This window comes from Psammomys obesus, unplaced genomic scaffold (assembly GCF_907164565.1).
Source record: "Psammomys obesus unplaced genomic scaffold, mPsaObe1.curated_primary_1811, whole genome shotgun sequence".
Taxonomy (NCBI): Eukaryota; Metazoa; Chordata; class Mammalia; order Rodentia; family Muridae; genus Psammomys; species Psammomys obesus.
The window spans coordinates 313,788-328,161 of NW_026594462.1; the positions used below are offsets into that span (position 1 = coordinate 313,788).

At 36.3% G+C, this 14,374-nt stretch overlaps 1 protein-coding gene across 1 annotated transcript; it reads left to right on the forward strand.

Annotated features, from left to right (window-relative positions):
* Window positions 1-329: 329 nt before the first annotated feature.
* On the forward strand, window positions 330-14,008 carry LOC129685546 (prolactin-7B1-like). Its single transcript, XM_055619064.1, is given in 6 exon segments — window positions 330-465; window positions 4,721-4,896; window positions 10,225-10,366; window positions 11,000-11,058; window positions 11,060-11,148; window positions 14,002-14,008. Coding segments are annotated over 6 exon segments (609 nt in total).
* Window positions 14,009-14,374: the final 366 nt, after the last annotated feature.

The window sequence follows — 14,374 nt, forward strand, 5'->3', positions numbered from 1 at the left end:
TGGGATCACCACAACATGAGAAACTCTATTGAAGGGTCACAGCATTAGCAAGACTGATATTAATATGAGAATGAGACCCATTCATGATATATTGAACATGTACAAGGATTTTGTTTAGAATTCACATCAATGAAAAATTCAGAGGCAATTCTACACTTCCTTGAAGTAGGCAGAACAAGGCTTAAGGAGAGTGTGCTTGCCATCTCCAAATTATTATGTAAAGATAAATCTACAGGTCTTGATAACTTAGCAATGCACTAGGAAAAAACAGATGGGTGAACATCTAAAGACAGCTGTTAAAAAAAATGAGTAAGATATTATATAGAGACATGGGGAAAAACATTCCTGAGAGCTTTAAGTTTATTAAATGGCACACTAATGCCTGGCATGCGTTACCTTACTGTGATTTAGTAGACAGCAAGTTCTTGAAGTCGTCTTACACCATTCAGATTGTTGAGACGACAGGTGGACACATGTCAGAAGGAATTGAGTGGACTCAGTTGCAAATATATTTCATTGTCTCTCTCCATGAGAAGGAAAAATCAGATTGGGACTGAAGTGGAATCTTCCTCCATGCTACTTGTTTCATAGTTTCAAAGACACTAAAGGATCTGCATAAAAAGAACTGACAGCAATGAGAGGACCCCTTATATGTTGATACCGGGAACAAGCACATGTCCAACAAAACAGTTGTGAGAGAACAATTCTCATTACAGGAGTAATGGCCATTTAAGCTGCTGCAAGATTCTGATTAATACTTCGACATATTGGCTCAATATTGAGTGGATACATACATCATACCCTCAAAAAGACCCAAAGTTTATAAGCCTCTACTGAAAGGATGCAAGAGCATGAGCAAGGGGAGGATGTGATAGAGTACAAAATTCTATATCTGGCTTAGTATGTTCATCAGTGATCATATACTATCTTGGCTTTAGGGAGCTCTAAAATGACTTGGACACTAGCTATACCATGCAAAAAGTAGAGAGACATATATTCAGCAGTTTTATGACAATACCGATGAAACTGCTAACATTTCCAGAAGCAATAAGGTCATTAGAACCTTATCTAGGTTTTGAATTTTTTTATTTTTTTTAAATTTTTTAATTTTATTTTTAATTATACTTTATTTACTTTGTATCCCCTCTCTAGTTCCCTCCCTTCTCCCCTTCCAATCCCTCCCTTCCTCACCCTTCTCCAGTCATGCCCCTTCCCAAGTCCACTGGTAGGGGAGGGTTTCTTATTCATCCTTCTGATCCTAGTCTGTTAGGTCTCATCAGGAGTCAAAGGAGATGTTGAGATTTAGGGCCAAACTTTGAGCAGGATGCAGGGAATCTTATGAAAGAAGTGGGAAATAGTAAGATCTGGAGAGGACAGGAGGTCCACAAGGAGAGCAACAGAACCAAAAAATTTGAACACAGGGATCTTTCTTGAGACTCATTCTCCAACCAAGCACCATGCATGGAGATAACCTAGAACCCCTGCACAGATGTAGCCCATGGCAGTTCAGTGTCCAAGTGGGTTCCATAGTAATGGGAATAGGGACTGCTTCTGGCATGAACTGATTGGCCTGCTCTTTGATCACCTCCCCCTGGGGGTGGGGGTGGAGCAGCCTTACTAGGCCACAGAAGAAGACAATGCAGCCACTCCTGATGAGACCTAACAGGTTTTGAATTTTTATTTCTTTCCTGTTACAGCAGTGAGTGGCCTTGGGGGCAATTTGCTAGAGTATATAGGAATTAGAAGGTTAACTGAGAACAGGACTCCACGGTAGCAGTGGGCCACATTCTGTGGTGGAGCTTTTCTGAGATGCAGAAGTCATTGACTCAAGCCTGTGCCTGTAAGTAACATCACAGTCATGCCGTTGCCTTAAATCTGAACACCATGGGGATTCTCTGAGGTTATTAGATGAAATCCTTTTGTCAGAGTCCTGTATTGTTCCTTTTGCATTAACAGACATTGTATTTATTCAAGTAACACAAAACGAGGCTTAGGAGAAATTTTGCGGTCTTTCAAGCATCTTCACAGAGATGTAGCATACACTTTAAAGTGGTTGACCAACATGGGGACCCTTATATGATTTTCTGAGATTCTTAAATGGTAATGTAGTAGGAACAAAAGAGTGAGTGTTTTCATATTGTCACAACTCAGAAAGAAAGAGGAAATGTTTTCTTGTTTCTTGCTTCTTAAACATGTGTTTGCCCACTTGAACCAAACTTCAAGACATTAGGTGCTGGAGACTAGGGTAGACAATGATAACAGACATGAGTCTTACACTCCTGATCAAACAGAGGTTTGGGGGTTATATGCCTAACACTGCTGTATTTATTAACAGTTGCTGATAAAGTTCTGTAGATGACATGGGCAGGAAAACACGAGATAAATGGATTTTAGAAAAAAAGAGAACAAAAGTATTTACTTCACTTCATGTTAGATTATGGAAATTCTTCATTGGATAAAATTGGATAGCACACTTATACATACATTCATACATACAAAGATGGATAACTACTATTTTTATATTGCACACAGTAAAGTCAGAAAGCAAGATATTCATGTGAAATGAAAGTCTATAATATGTGTTATTTAATACTAGGTGAATTATTTAGCCAAGAAGCTTTTTAGCAAAATTGCATACTACAGAATGTTTAGGTCCTCTTACTTGTGAGTATTTGTGTTCTTCAGGCAAAATCTTTAATATTGACCTGGTATATCATGAACATGCTCTGTGCATCATAAATTTGAATATAATTCAGATTACTGAGAATCACATTTTTGTTTCATTTTGTTTTTTTAATTTTTTTCAAGACCAGGTTTTTATGCATAGCCTTGGAAGTCCTGGAATCATTTATAGATGAGGCCAGCCTTGAACTCAGTGATTTGCCTGTCTCTGCTTTCCCAAATTCTGGGATTAAAGTTGTGTATTACCACACCCAATTTCAATTTTTTTCCAGAAATTATTTATCAGTACTGTCAAGAAATATAAAAAGTAATTTTAAACTTGTTTTCTATATCACATTTCTTTTGTGTTGAGAGTGCAACTATTGATGTCTTAGAAATCTATCTGTTTGTTTGACTGTTGAATCAGCAAATTATGGAGGATCCCACAGTGATCATTGTCAAAAGTCTAAAGAGGATTGTTTTCACAGAGCAAACAATATAGATAAAATGAAGATTACTAGGGCTTCTGAGCTCAGGGGTTAAAAGGGAAAGTTGGTGATTTAGAAGCAACAACATTTGCAGAAATGAGTCTCAGCAGTATAGATAGGGTCTCTGCTACATATATACTCGATAGAGCCAGGTGTATCAGGCATGTTCCTGTGGGGTAAAGAGCGCATATTGCAGGCATTCTGCCTTCCAGTGTCTATTAATAAGACTTAGGATTTGGCTGTGGGTCTCTGCATCTGTCTCCATCAGCTTCTGGGAAAGTCCCCTCAGAGGAGTTATGCTAGAAGACATCACAAGAAAACCTAAAAGGTTAACTAACCTGGGCCAATGCGAGCTCATAGAGAGTGAACTTTCAACCAAAGAGCATACATGGACTGATCCTAGTCTCCATGCACATATGTAGCTGCTGTGCAGCTTGGTATTCATGTGGATCTCCCAGCCATTGAAGGGGTCCTCTCTGATTCTGATGCCTGCCTTTTGATCCCATTCCCCTCACTGAGCTCCCTCACGAGAAAGTTCCTAGTCTGGCATAAACTTACTATACCAAGGCTGACTGGTACCCATGGTGGACCTCTGCCTTCTCTGAAGAGAAGGAAATGGGGAAATGGAGAAAGGTGTGTGTGAAGGAGGGACTGGGAGAAGAGGAGCTTGTGGATCAGGGTGCAAAGTGTTAAATAAATAAATAAATAAATAAATAAATAAATAAATAAATAAATAAATAAATAGATAGATAGATAAATAGATAGATGGAGGGAAATAGGACTTAACAAAAATCACATAAAATTTAAGTCTTTTTTCATCACGTAAAATTTTAAGACATTTTTTATTAAATTACAAAGAAATATTACATAGAGAACTCAGTCTGAGGCTCTAGTAAAAGAGCAGTCCATAGCTTTCTTGTGAGTTAGTAATGGCAGCATTCAGTATTGTTTCACTACTGGATTGTCATAGCTTTTATTACTACACAACAAGCAATCATGATGTGACTCTTACCAGGTGTGAAGATACAGCAGATTGAAGTGTGCTGTCTTTGTCAAAATGAAAACACTGCATGCTGAGTTAGAGACAAAGTTTTGGAGAATCAGATCACTGAAAATCAATATAAATTTCTAACATTAAAGTGTCTGTGGCAAATGATTCTAAATTTCTCACTTAGAATGGTTGAATATTTAAAACCTTCAGTGTCACTTTTGATAGCCAACCAAAATTTTACCAAAACAACTCTTCCAAATATGTGTGTGTGTGTGTGTGTGTGTAAATATAGTTATTTACTTTATTCTGGGTAATATAGTTATTCTTTAATACAGCAGTTTAGCAGGAAGCTGTCAAATCAAGACTAAGCAAGTTTATAGTAGTATTTTTAAAATAGTCTTGATAATCTCAGAAACATGGTTCTCAATAGAGCTTCTGTTTTTGTATAAGTAAGTGATAAATAAATAAATACATGCAGGAAAAATGGGACTTAACAAAAATCACATGAAATTTAAGTTGTTTTTTTTTTTCATCAGTATAGTTTGATAATAATAGTATATCAATTTAGTTTGATAATCAGGGACTATCTTGATGCTATTGGTGTCAAACCTGCTCCTGTGGGAGAATGTGGCCTCTGCATTCATAGATGCCAGAGCACTTGGCACCGGTGAGGTATCCTTCATACACCTTTTTGACGATGCCATTATAATGTCTGAGAACATCAGCAAGCTGGCTACAGAAATTCAAAGGCTACTGGTAAATAGTTTACTGGAGCCTGGTATCTTTCGACAATGGATGGTCCTGATTTTACTGGTAGTGCACTATGGTTAAACAGAAATCACCATTAGCTAATTTTCAGGTAATACACATTCATTTATGAAAGCACACATCAGTCCCTGAGAAGCAGGAAGAGGCATCTTCACTGAGAAACTAGTTATTTAATGGAGAAGTGCACAGCTATGAACTGGGTGAATAGAACAGAACAAAATTAAACTGCAGTAGATTCAAGATGGGAGAAAATGCCATAGCTTCTCTGAAACTCATAAGTTCTAGGAAGCTTTTTAAAACATTCCTAGTACATACCTACAGATAAGGCCTGGACAAGGGGAGGGCTGAATTTTCTTGATAACTGTATAGTATGTGATCAAGAACAGTGGAAATCAAGGTGGAGGGGGGGGGAAGAGATGTCTCCAGTGTTATAATGGGCATGCCAAAATGTGCCTCTATGTTTGTAGTAGGTATGCTATTTTTCTTTTATTCACAATTTTTTTCTTTCCTCCTGTTTCAGAGCACCGATGCCTTCTCATCAAACACGTTCCTTAAAATTGTGTTTCTTTTACTTCCAGATTTTTTTTTCACACATAAAGCCAGGAGCTAAGGGTTGTACTACACTTTAACCTAGATGAAAAACCATCATGGGTCAAATTTTTAATAGTATACCTCCAGAAGAAAAGAAACATCAGCCAGGAATGTTAGAACAATAATAAAACCGTGCAGGAAAATCCTCTGACTTGTAATAAATGCTGAGTCATCTCACAGTGTTCTCTAAATTTATGTTACTACAAGCTTAAATTAAGTATAATATAAATATAATATACTTTATACAATATACAAATATACTATGACATAAAGCTCTAAAAGTTGTCCAAGGGAAAATATTCTGTGGTCCTGATTGTGCTTGTAGGGAGCCAGTATTCTTTGATATATTTATCGAGTACACTGTAGATATCCATTAGCTGAGAATTTCATCCTTGTGCATTGCATTTCATGGATTGACCAGATCTAACTTAAACTGAAACCATGCCAAGTGTTGGATCGATTAGCTCTTCAGACTCTTCCTGATGCTAGTTATCTTGTATAAGATTTCTTTCTTGTAAAAGAAACAGGAGTACTGGTTTGGAAGTAGGCAAAATTTCTGTGCATTTATATTTGTATTCCCTTATTGTGTCTAGAAGAAGCTGTTTCCTGGTGTCATCCATCATCTCAGGCTCATGTTCTTTCTTTTTTCCTTTTAAAAACTTTATTCATTTACTTATTTATTTGTTTATTTCCTTGTTCACATCCTGATTGTAGCCCCTTTTCTTCTCTCCTCTCTGTGCTACACTCCCTCCCTCTTCCCCCTTTCCTGTTCTTTGGACAACAGGAGCTCCCCTATCCCACCAACCTACCCTAGCTCATCAGGACTGAATCCTCTTCTTTCCTGTGGCCTGGGGAGGCAGCCCCTCCATGGGGAAGTGATCAAAAAGCAGGTACCTGAGTTCATGTCAAAGACAACCCCTCCCTTTACTAGGGAACCCACATGAAACCTGAGTTGTCCATCTGCTGCATCTGTGTAGGGGGACTAGGCCCATTCAATGTGTGGTCCTTGGTTGGTGCTTTAGTTTCCACTAGCCCCTCTGGGCCTTGATTAGTTGGCTCTGTTGGTATTGTGGAGCTCTTGTCATTTCTAGGTCCTTCTATCATTACCCACTTTTATACAAGACTCTCTATGCTTCCTTTGGCTGTGAATCTCAGCACCTGCTGCTAGGTGGAGCCATTCAGAGGGCAGCTTTGCTGGCTCCTGCCTGCTAGCATAGCATAATATTGTTAATAGTGTCAGGGGTTGGCTCTCTTTTTTCTTTTCAACATGGATATCTTAGCCTTGAGAAGGGCACAGAGTACCACTCCTATCGAAGAAGCTATTTACAATTGATATCCGCTGGGAAAGAAAAAAAAAATGTGTTTTCTTTGATGGAATGTAAATGAGTATATCAACCACACTGCAGGACAGGTTCCATACCCAGCAGCAGTCAGCACCCCAAATCTAGCAGACACTATGTTGCTGGTTTTGAGGTGCTAGGAGAAATTATGTTTCATTTGTTTTGTTTTTTATATTTTTGTCTTATTTTTGTTTGTCTTGATGTCAACTTTTGTTTTGTTTTGTTTTGGTTTCAAAGAGAGAAAGGCAAAGCAAACCAGAAAGAGAACATGAAGTTGAGTGGGTATGAAAGTGGGAGTTATGTACAACTATTTGGGAGAGAGTAAAAATACGATTAAACTATGTTGTACATGAAAATTAATAACAAAAGGAAAATAGAGTAGCTTCTGTCTGCCTGATGGTTGTATGTTTTCTGTGCATAGTCACTCAGTGTATAAGATGAGAAAATATATTAGGCTTCAGTCCAACAAATGGTACCCAGAGAATATATCTCAAAATGTGGAATAAATATATTTCTTGATTTCTTTTTACTCACATGTTTTTCTGAAATTTCATACTCTAGCCTTTAACTGCCTATATTTCTGAGCAGTCTATTAAACTGTCACAATATATGTGATATATTTTTCATAACAAATATTTTAAATATTATAGTTAACTAAATATGGTTAAATACTTATACATTTATTAATGTAAAGTAACATATATTTTAAATATTTTAAGTAAATGTTTATATACATAAATATGGTTAATACATGCATATTGAACTATATATTTGTATTTTAACTACTCCTTGTTTAGACTTTTTTAATTAATTTTTTGTTTTTTTTTTTCCAAACAGAGTTTCTCTGTGTAGACTTTGCTGTCCTGGAACTCACTTTATAGACCAGGCTGGCCTCAAACTCAAAGATCCATCTGCCTCTGCCTCCCAAGTGATAGGATTAAAGGTGTGAGCAACCACCTCTTGGATTATTTAGTCATTTTTTAAAATGCCAAAATTGGTAACTGATTTTTGTCCACACAATTCCATTCAGGATTTATTATTAACTTTTAAAGGTATAATTGTATGTATGCAGTGTTTATAGAAAGAAATGTCTAATTTAATATTACCTAGTTAAAGGAAACATCAGTTTTGAGTGAATGAAAGAGGAGAGTAGTAGGTATAAACACATATTTGCTGGAGCTATAACTGAAGTCCCAGAGTAGAGTAAATTTTAAAATAGTCACTAGTTTGTTATTTTGTTATATGGAGGACTTCATGTCAAAACATAAATATTGAGAAGAAACACAGAAACAGTAAGAAAGGAAATGGCTCAGAGCCTAGGCTCTTAAATGAAAGAAAAACAGAGATTTCAGAACTAATGAAAAAACAGTAGGTGAAATAGTCATTTCAGGTATATGTAAAAGGTAACACTTTTAAAATCATACATTTATTAAATGCATTCATATTCTGATTGTGAATTCATTTGCTGAACTTCAACTAACTGAGTTACTATTTTAACATTTACAGACCCTGCAATTACTCGGATAGCAAGAGCTCATGGCCAAGACTTTCAAAAACTGCCAAACTTTTTCACTCGGCATCCCAGAAAAAAAAGAGGAAGCTAAAAAAAATTCAATGAGTCCCAGTCCTTGGATTTATCTTTAAGTGTTCAAGCAGGACACTGGATCAGCCATTCTGTAGGTCATAATGAGCACTCTATAGATGTTATGATCACATCTGTCAGAAGATACTGAGTGAGCAATGGAAAAAAAATCATGTTATATAGTTGATGAATTATAAGAAAATAAAATTTTAAGTAATTTTGTAACTAAGTTATAAATTGTTCATTTAGAGAACCCCAGTTTAGCAATGTCCACTTACCAGATTTTCTTAATAATTCTGTAGGAAACTGTCCTGAACTGTGAACCTATGTTTAAATGTACATTGTGTATATGCATAAGAATGAATATACAGTTGTATTTCTTAGCTATTACTAATGATGCCTCTTTGGCAACAATAGATGCTACTAACCACTCCTCTTGATTCTCAAGAATCTTTTGGAGCCAAGTTTGCATCTTATTTATATGTTATTCTTCTCTGATTTCTTGGTCATTTCCTATAGATTTACTGAAAGAACCAAACCATGAGGATCACACAAGTTTGTATAATGTTCTTCATAATGGAAGAATGCCCTCAAATGTGATGGAAAGATCAACTTATTTTGACAACTATAGCTTGTAATTGTTATAATTATTCCTGTCTGATCTCTTGCCATAACTTATCTTGAAACAATTTTATTTGAACATCATATGGAAGTAATAATGTGAAGTTAAGGTAGAGGAAGAAATGAAATTTTATGACATTCAACATTGGTAGACACTTCATAAACTACTGTATTGACTTTACTGCAGTGTTGCTACAAAATGGAATATTATCACATTAGGTGGGAAAAGTAAAGTTAGGATTAAGAAGATTAATAAAGCATTTTAACCTCCAGCATGCGCAGTAAGATTGGGAGTCTGTGCTTCCTCCAACTCAATCACTCACTATTAGTGATATGCCACAATGCTCCCAGAATCCATCACTGTTTGGTGTGCCCTTTTCCTTCATATCTTCATATGTTTTTCTTCACAATGTTTGTTTCATACCATTCTACAATTTATATTTATTACTACAGAGTTGCTTAAACATATCAACACAGCAAGTATTTTAAATTAGAACTGAGCTTCATGTATAGTACTGGCAGTAAACACATACTGAGAGGTCTGACTCCACTGAGATTCCCACTGGTGCTGGCATTGAAAGCAACACTGTGCCATTGATCTTCATCAGCTCATGCTGGACAGCTGGGCTGCTCTGCCAGAGCCACGGACAGAGAGTGAAGCAGACTGAGGAATACAATCATGAATGGCATGTTTTCTTTATTAAATCTCTGTTTTCACATCACCTAAAACCTATCCATCTTAGATAAGCATAACTTAGAAAAGTGTGATTGTTATGATGAATCTTACTGAAATGATTTGGTTCATGCCACTCACATTGGTGACAGTCACCTTTCTGAGTCAAGTCATCTGGGCATCTACTGAAGCCCAACAATGCTTTAGTTTTTGGGTGGACAAACAACAAAATAATATAAGAAAGATATAAAATGGGGTTCATATGGAACAATTTCAGAAGAAAAGACAAAGAACAACATGATGTTTCATTACTAAAAAGTAGTTACTATTCACAATAATGTGTATTTGTTGACATTTATAATTCAACATTTATTTTACAAAATATATTTACATCTCCATAATATTACAAATATACATTTTAGCTATGCTTCTCTTATTAAAATATAAATGTAACACATCCTAATCAATATCATTTATGTCAACATAATTGCTTAATTACTGTTGCATAGCTTGAATACTTTTTGAAAACGATACTCAGCATATTACGTGCCTGGGACAACCCTCTGCACCACTTACTGATGGAAATCAGTCCTTCCCCAGGAGCCCCTGATACTATTCTATCAATAGTTGAAGAAACAGAGGTGAAAAAGAGTTCCAGGACCTCATCATGAGGATACTCAGTAAGGTGAGCCATCTTCTTACCCGCCTACTTTTTTTTTTTTTTCCTTCTTGAATGACGTGACATCTGTGGAGAATGATAAATTTTGAAACACTTTACTTGCCGAGAACAGAGTTTGTGAGAAAGGTCTCATCTGAAGCTTGGCCACTAAGCACTATAGATATCCCTCACAGCCATTGGAACAGTAATTCCCCTGGCAACATGAACTTTTTCCAACTATTTTATTACTACTATCCCTGGCCTCTCATGTTAAGTAAGAAAGTACCAGTTCATCCATTGGCCTTGAAAAAATACAAATGGCAATTTTCTGGTCTTTTATGAAACTTGTCAGAAAAATATATATATATATATATATTCTATAATCAATTTCATCTAAGAAATCATATAATTGATCCTTACCTCTAGTTTTTAGATGACTGAGAGATATTTCAGGCACCCAGGCTTAGGCACATGGAAATTCATGATTCTGACTGAGGATTTACACAACTGACATTATCTTAGGTATAATCAATCGCTTATAATGAATAATGACAATCAAACACAAATAGTAATAATGTGAGCATCAGTTTTGTCACTAGGTTCATCCTGGGATTGAATAAATGAAGAGCACCTTGTCTGGTCAAAGCTTGCATTATTACAGTCAGCTGAGGAAGAATCAGGGTTTTTGTTTGTTTGTTTCTTTTGCTCTTTATATATTGTCCTACTGCCTGCAGGTTGACATATATAAGGTTGACACTTATCTCAGACTCCTGAGGTGTGTGCATGTTCATGATAACATTTGCTACAATCTGGGGGACAGACATGCATTTTAATAATCCATTTTTAATGATTTTTGAATGTACACTTAAGGAGTACATGTCTTCATAAAAAGTGCTCTATATATTTCAATGTGTTATATGACAATTGTTAATACCTTCTATTTATTTAATACTAAAAACATCAATAACATTAACCTCCTCTTAAAAGGAAGAATCATAAATCTACTAAAATCTGTACATCTAAAGAAACTAATTAAGAGAGAAGACCCTGACTAAAATGCTCAATCCCCATCCCAAAAGGCAAAGAGGATGGACATCAGAAGAAGAAGAAAACAGGAAACAACCTAGAAACCTGCCACAGAGGGCCTCTGTAAGGCTCTACCCTGCAGACTATCAAAGCAGACGCTGAGACTTATGGCCAACTGTTGGGCAGAGTGCATGGAATCTTATGTAAGAAGTGGGAAATAGTAAGAGCTGGAGAGGACAGGAACCACACAAGGACAGCAACAGAAGCAGAAAATTTGAACACAGGGGTCTTTCCAGAGACTCTTACTCCAACCAGGTACCAGGCATGAAGATAACCTAGAACCCCTGAACAGATGTAGCCCATGGCAGTTTAGTGTCCAAGTGGGTTATATAGTAATGGGAAGAGGAACTGCCTCTGACATAATCTGATTGTTCTGCTCTTTAATCACCCCCCCCCCTGAGAGGGAGCAGCTTTACCAGGCCACAGAAGAGGACAATGCAGCCACTCCTGATGTGATCTGATAGAATAAGATCAGAAGGAAGGAGAGGAGGACCTCCCTTATCAGTGAACTTGGGGAGGGGCATGCGTGAAGAAGGGGGAGGAAGGGTGGGACTGGGAGAGGAGAAGGGAGGGGCTTATGGGGGGATACAAAGTGAATCAAGTGTAATTAACAAATTAAATTAAAAAAGGAAGAATCTGTATTTGATTGGCAAATGAGGCAAATGACTTTCTACTTTCATTCAGGTCGATCCTCAAAAATTTACATTGATGTCTTAGAAAATCACATAAAAGCAAGAGATAATTAATTTGATGGCAATATTTTTTCCTCAACTCATGTCAGAGGCAATAATCCGACTGAATTTCAAAGCCCTACACATTATTTGGCACATAGTCAGTATCCATCTTGACATGGGAAACCAGGCCGTTCATGTGTAAATTAAATTTCCAAATGCCAGCAACACATCAAGTTTGTCTGTACAAAATCAGTGTCAAAATTTTTACTGATACCAGATCATTCACAGCCTCCCGAATCCCTGCCTGTCTCATATACAGAAGAGTATGGTGAGTTCATAGATTCAAGTTTCTACTCTGCAATTATATATAAAACATAATTGGAGTTTTTTAATTTAAATAATTTCAGTAATTTTATTTAAAACATGACAGACACATAGGTGGAAAATGTCATTTTATCACCTCTTTTGGGTGGAGAACCATGACAGGCTTTCCTTATAACTATCCACTATGACACAGATTGCAAATCTTTCTTGGAACAGTAACTTTCCAAAGATTGTCAATGGTAAGATATGAAATTGATATTAAAATTATTTAAAAAAAACAGGTATCTGAGAAATTTCCAGTTATTCTGTATTTTCATTGTTTTTCCTTCCACTGATTCACCCATTTCTCTATTCAATGTTTTGGCAATAATACTTTCTTCAGAATAAGATATTTCTCGCTCATAATTCTGGTGTGAATGAAGAACATCTTCACAGGGTTGGAACCCTTTGGATCTCAGCTGGTAGAACTGTGTTGGACGTCTGTGGAAGCTTTATGATTGGGTTTAAATGGAGGAAGTGGGTCACTGGGAAACCAGAAAGAGCTGGACAAAGGGTACCTCTACAGGACAGGTCCCGAGGCTTAAAGTGTATCCCCTCTGTCTCCATCTCTCTGGTTCTGTTTTTGTCTCTTTATGTCTCTCTGTGTCTGTCTGTCTCCTCTCTAATCCACTCAGTTGTGACATCTTATACTTTCATTGCCACAGTCAAGAGTTAATCTTACACCCACCTTCCCTATTAGTATGTATGGTACCTTCAAACCTTGAGACAATAAAAATGCAACCCCTTACATTTCCTTTCTCAAGTATTTGTTCACAACAGTAAAAATAAAAATAACTGAGTAAAAATCACTTTAAGTTGTAGATGAAGTTATTAATATCAAAGTATGACCACTAGTAGAAGTTCAGTATTTGGGGCTTCCTTATTCTGTTTTCAAAGCCTTATTGCTTGCCATGTGATTTCTTGTCTCCCATGTTTTTGTCTTCAATGCCAGCTTAAATGGCATGGACATTTTCCCTTTTTCCATTAGATTTCATCTTTCACTCAGAGTGAGATTTTACAGCTTGTATGACCCAGAGTTTACTCTGTTACTTTTATTAATCTTTGATCTTCGATTAAAAAATGTTTATGCACACAGATTCCAGAGTGGCTGCACCTGTTTTCAATCCTAGAAAGATTGATTGAGGTTCTCCTTTCCCCACATCCTTAGCAACATTCTGTTGTTTTCTTGATCCAAGCCATGCTGACAAGAGTAAGATAATATTTCAAAGCAGATTTAACTGAATTTTCCTAATTACATGGATGTTGAACTCTTTTTGAGGTATTTCTTATGTTTTAAACTTTATTATATCGAGAGTTCTTTTTTTTTCAGATCCACAGTTCATTTTCAAATAAGTTATTTTTCATTTGAGTATGTTTTTTTGAGTTCTTTATATATAATGAATAGAGTTCCTCTGTCAAATATATAGCTGATTTATTTATTGCACTCTGTGTGCTTACCGTTCACTAAATTGATGCTGTTGTTGCTCTTTTTACCTTTCCCATAGATGTTGAGGATGTTGTCTTCTCTCACATGTGTTTTGGTAAATATTAGATGAATGTAGATATGGTCATGTTTAGATCTTAATTGCGAATACATGTTAGAATTGTCATTTGTGGGTAGAATGAAAGTATTTTCGCACATATTTAGGGGAATATTGTGGTGAATTGCTGAGGTACACAGCCAGTACAAATCCCCTTGTTTTTCAAGATAAAATATTTCATTTATTTCAGAGGATCCTTTATAGTAGGCTTCCATCTTGTTTCCTCTCTTCCAACACTTCTGGTGTCTATTCTGTTAGTTATTCTGAATGAAATTTAAATATCCTCCCTGGTGTCTTCCTTAGTATTTACCTTCTTTAGATTGATAGATTTTAGTAT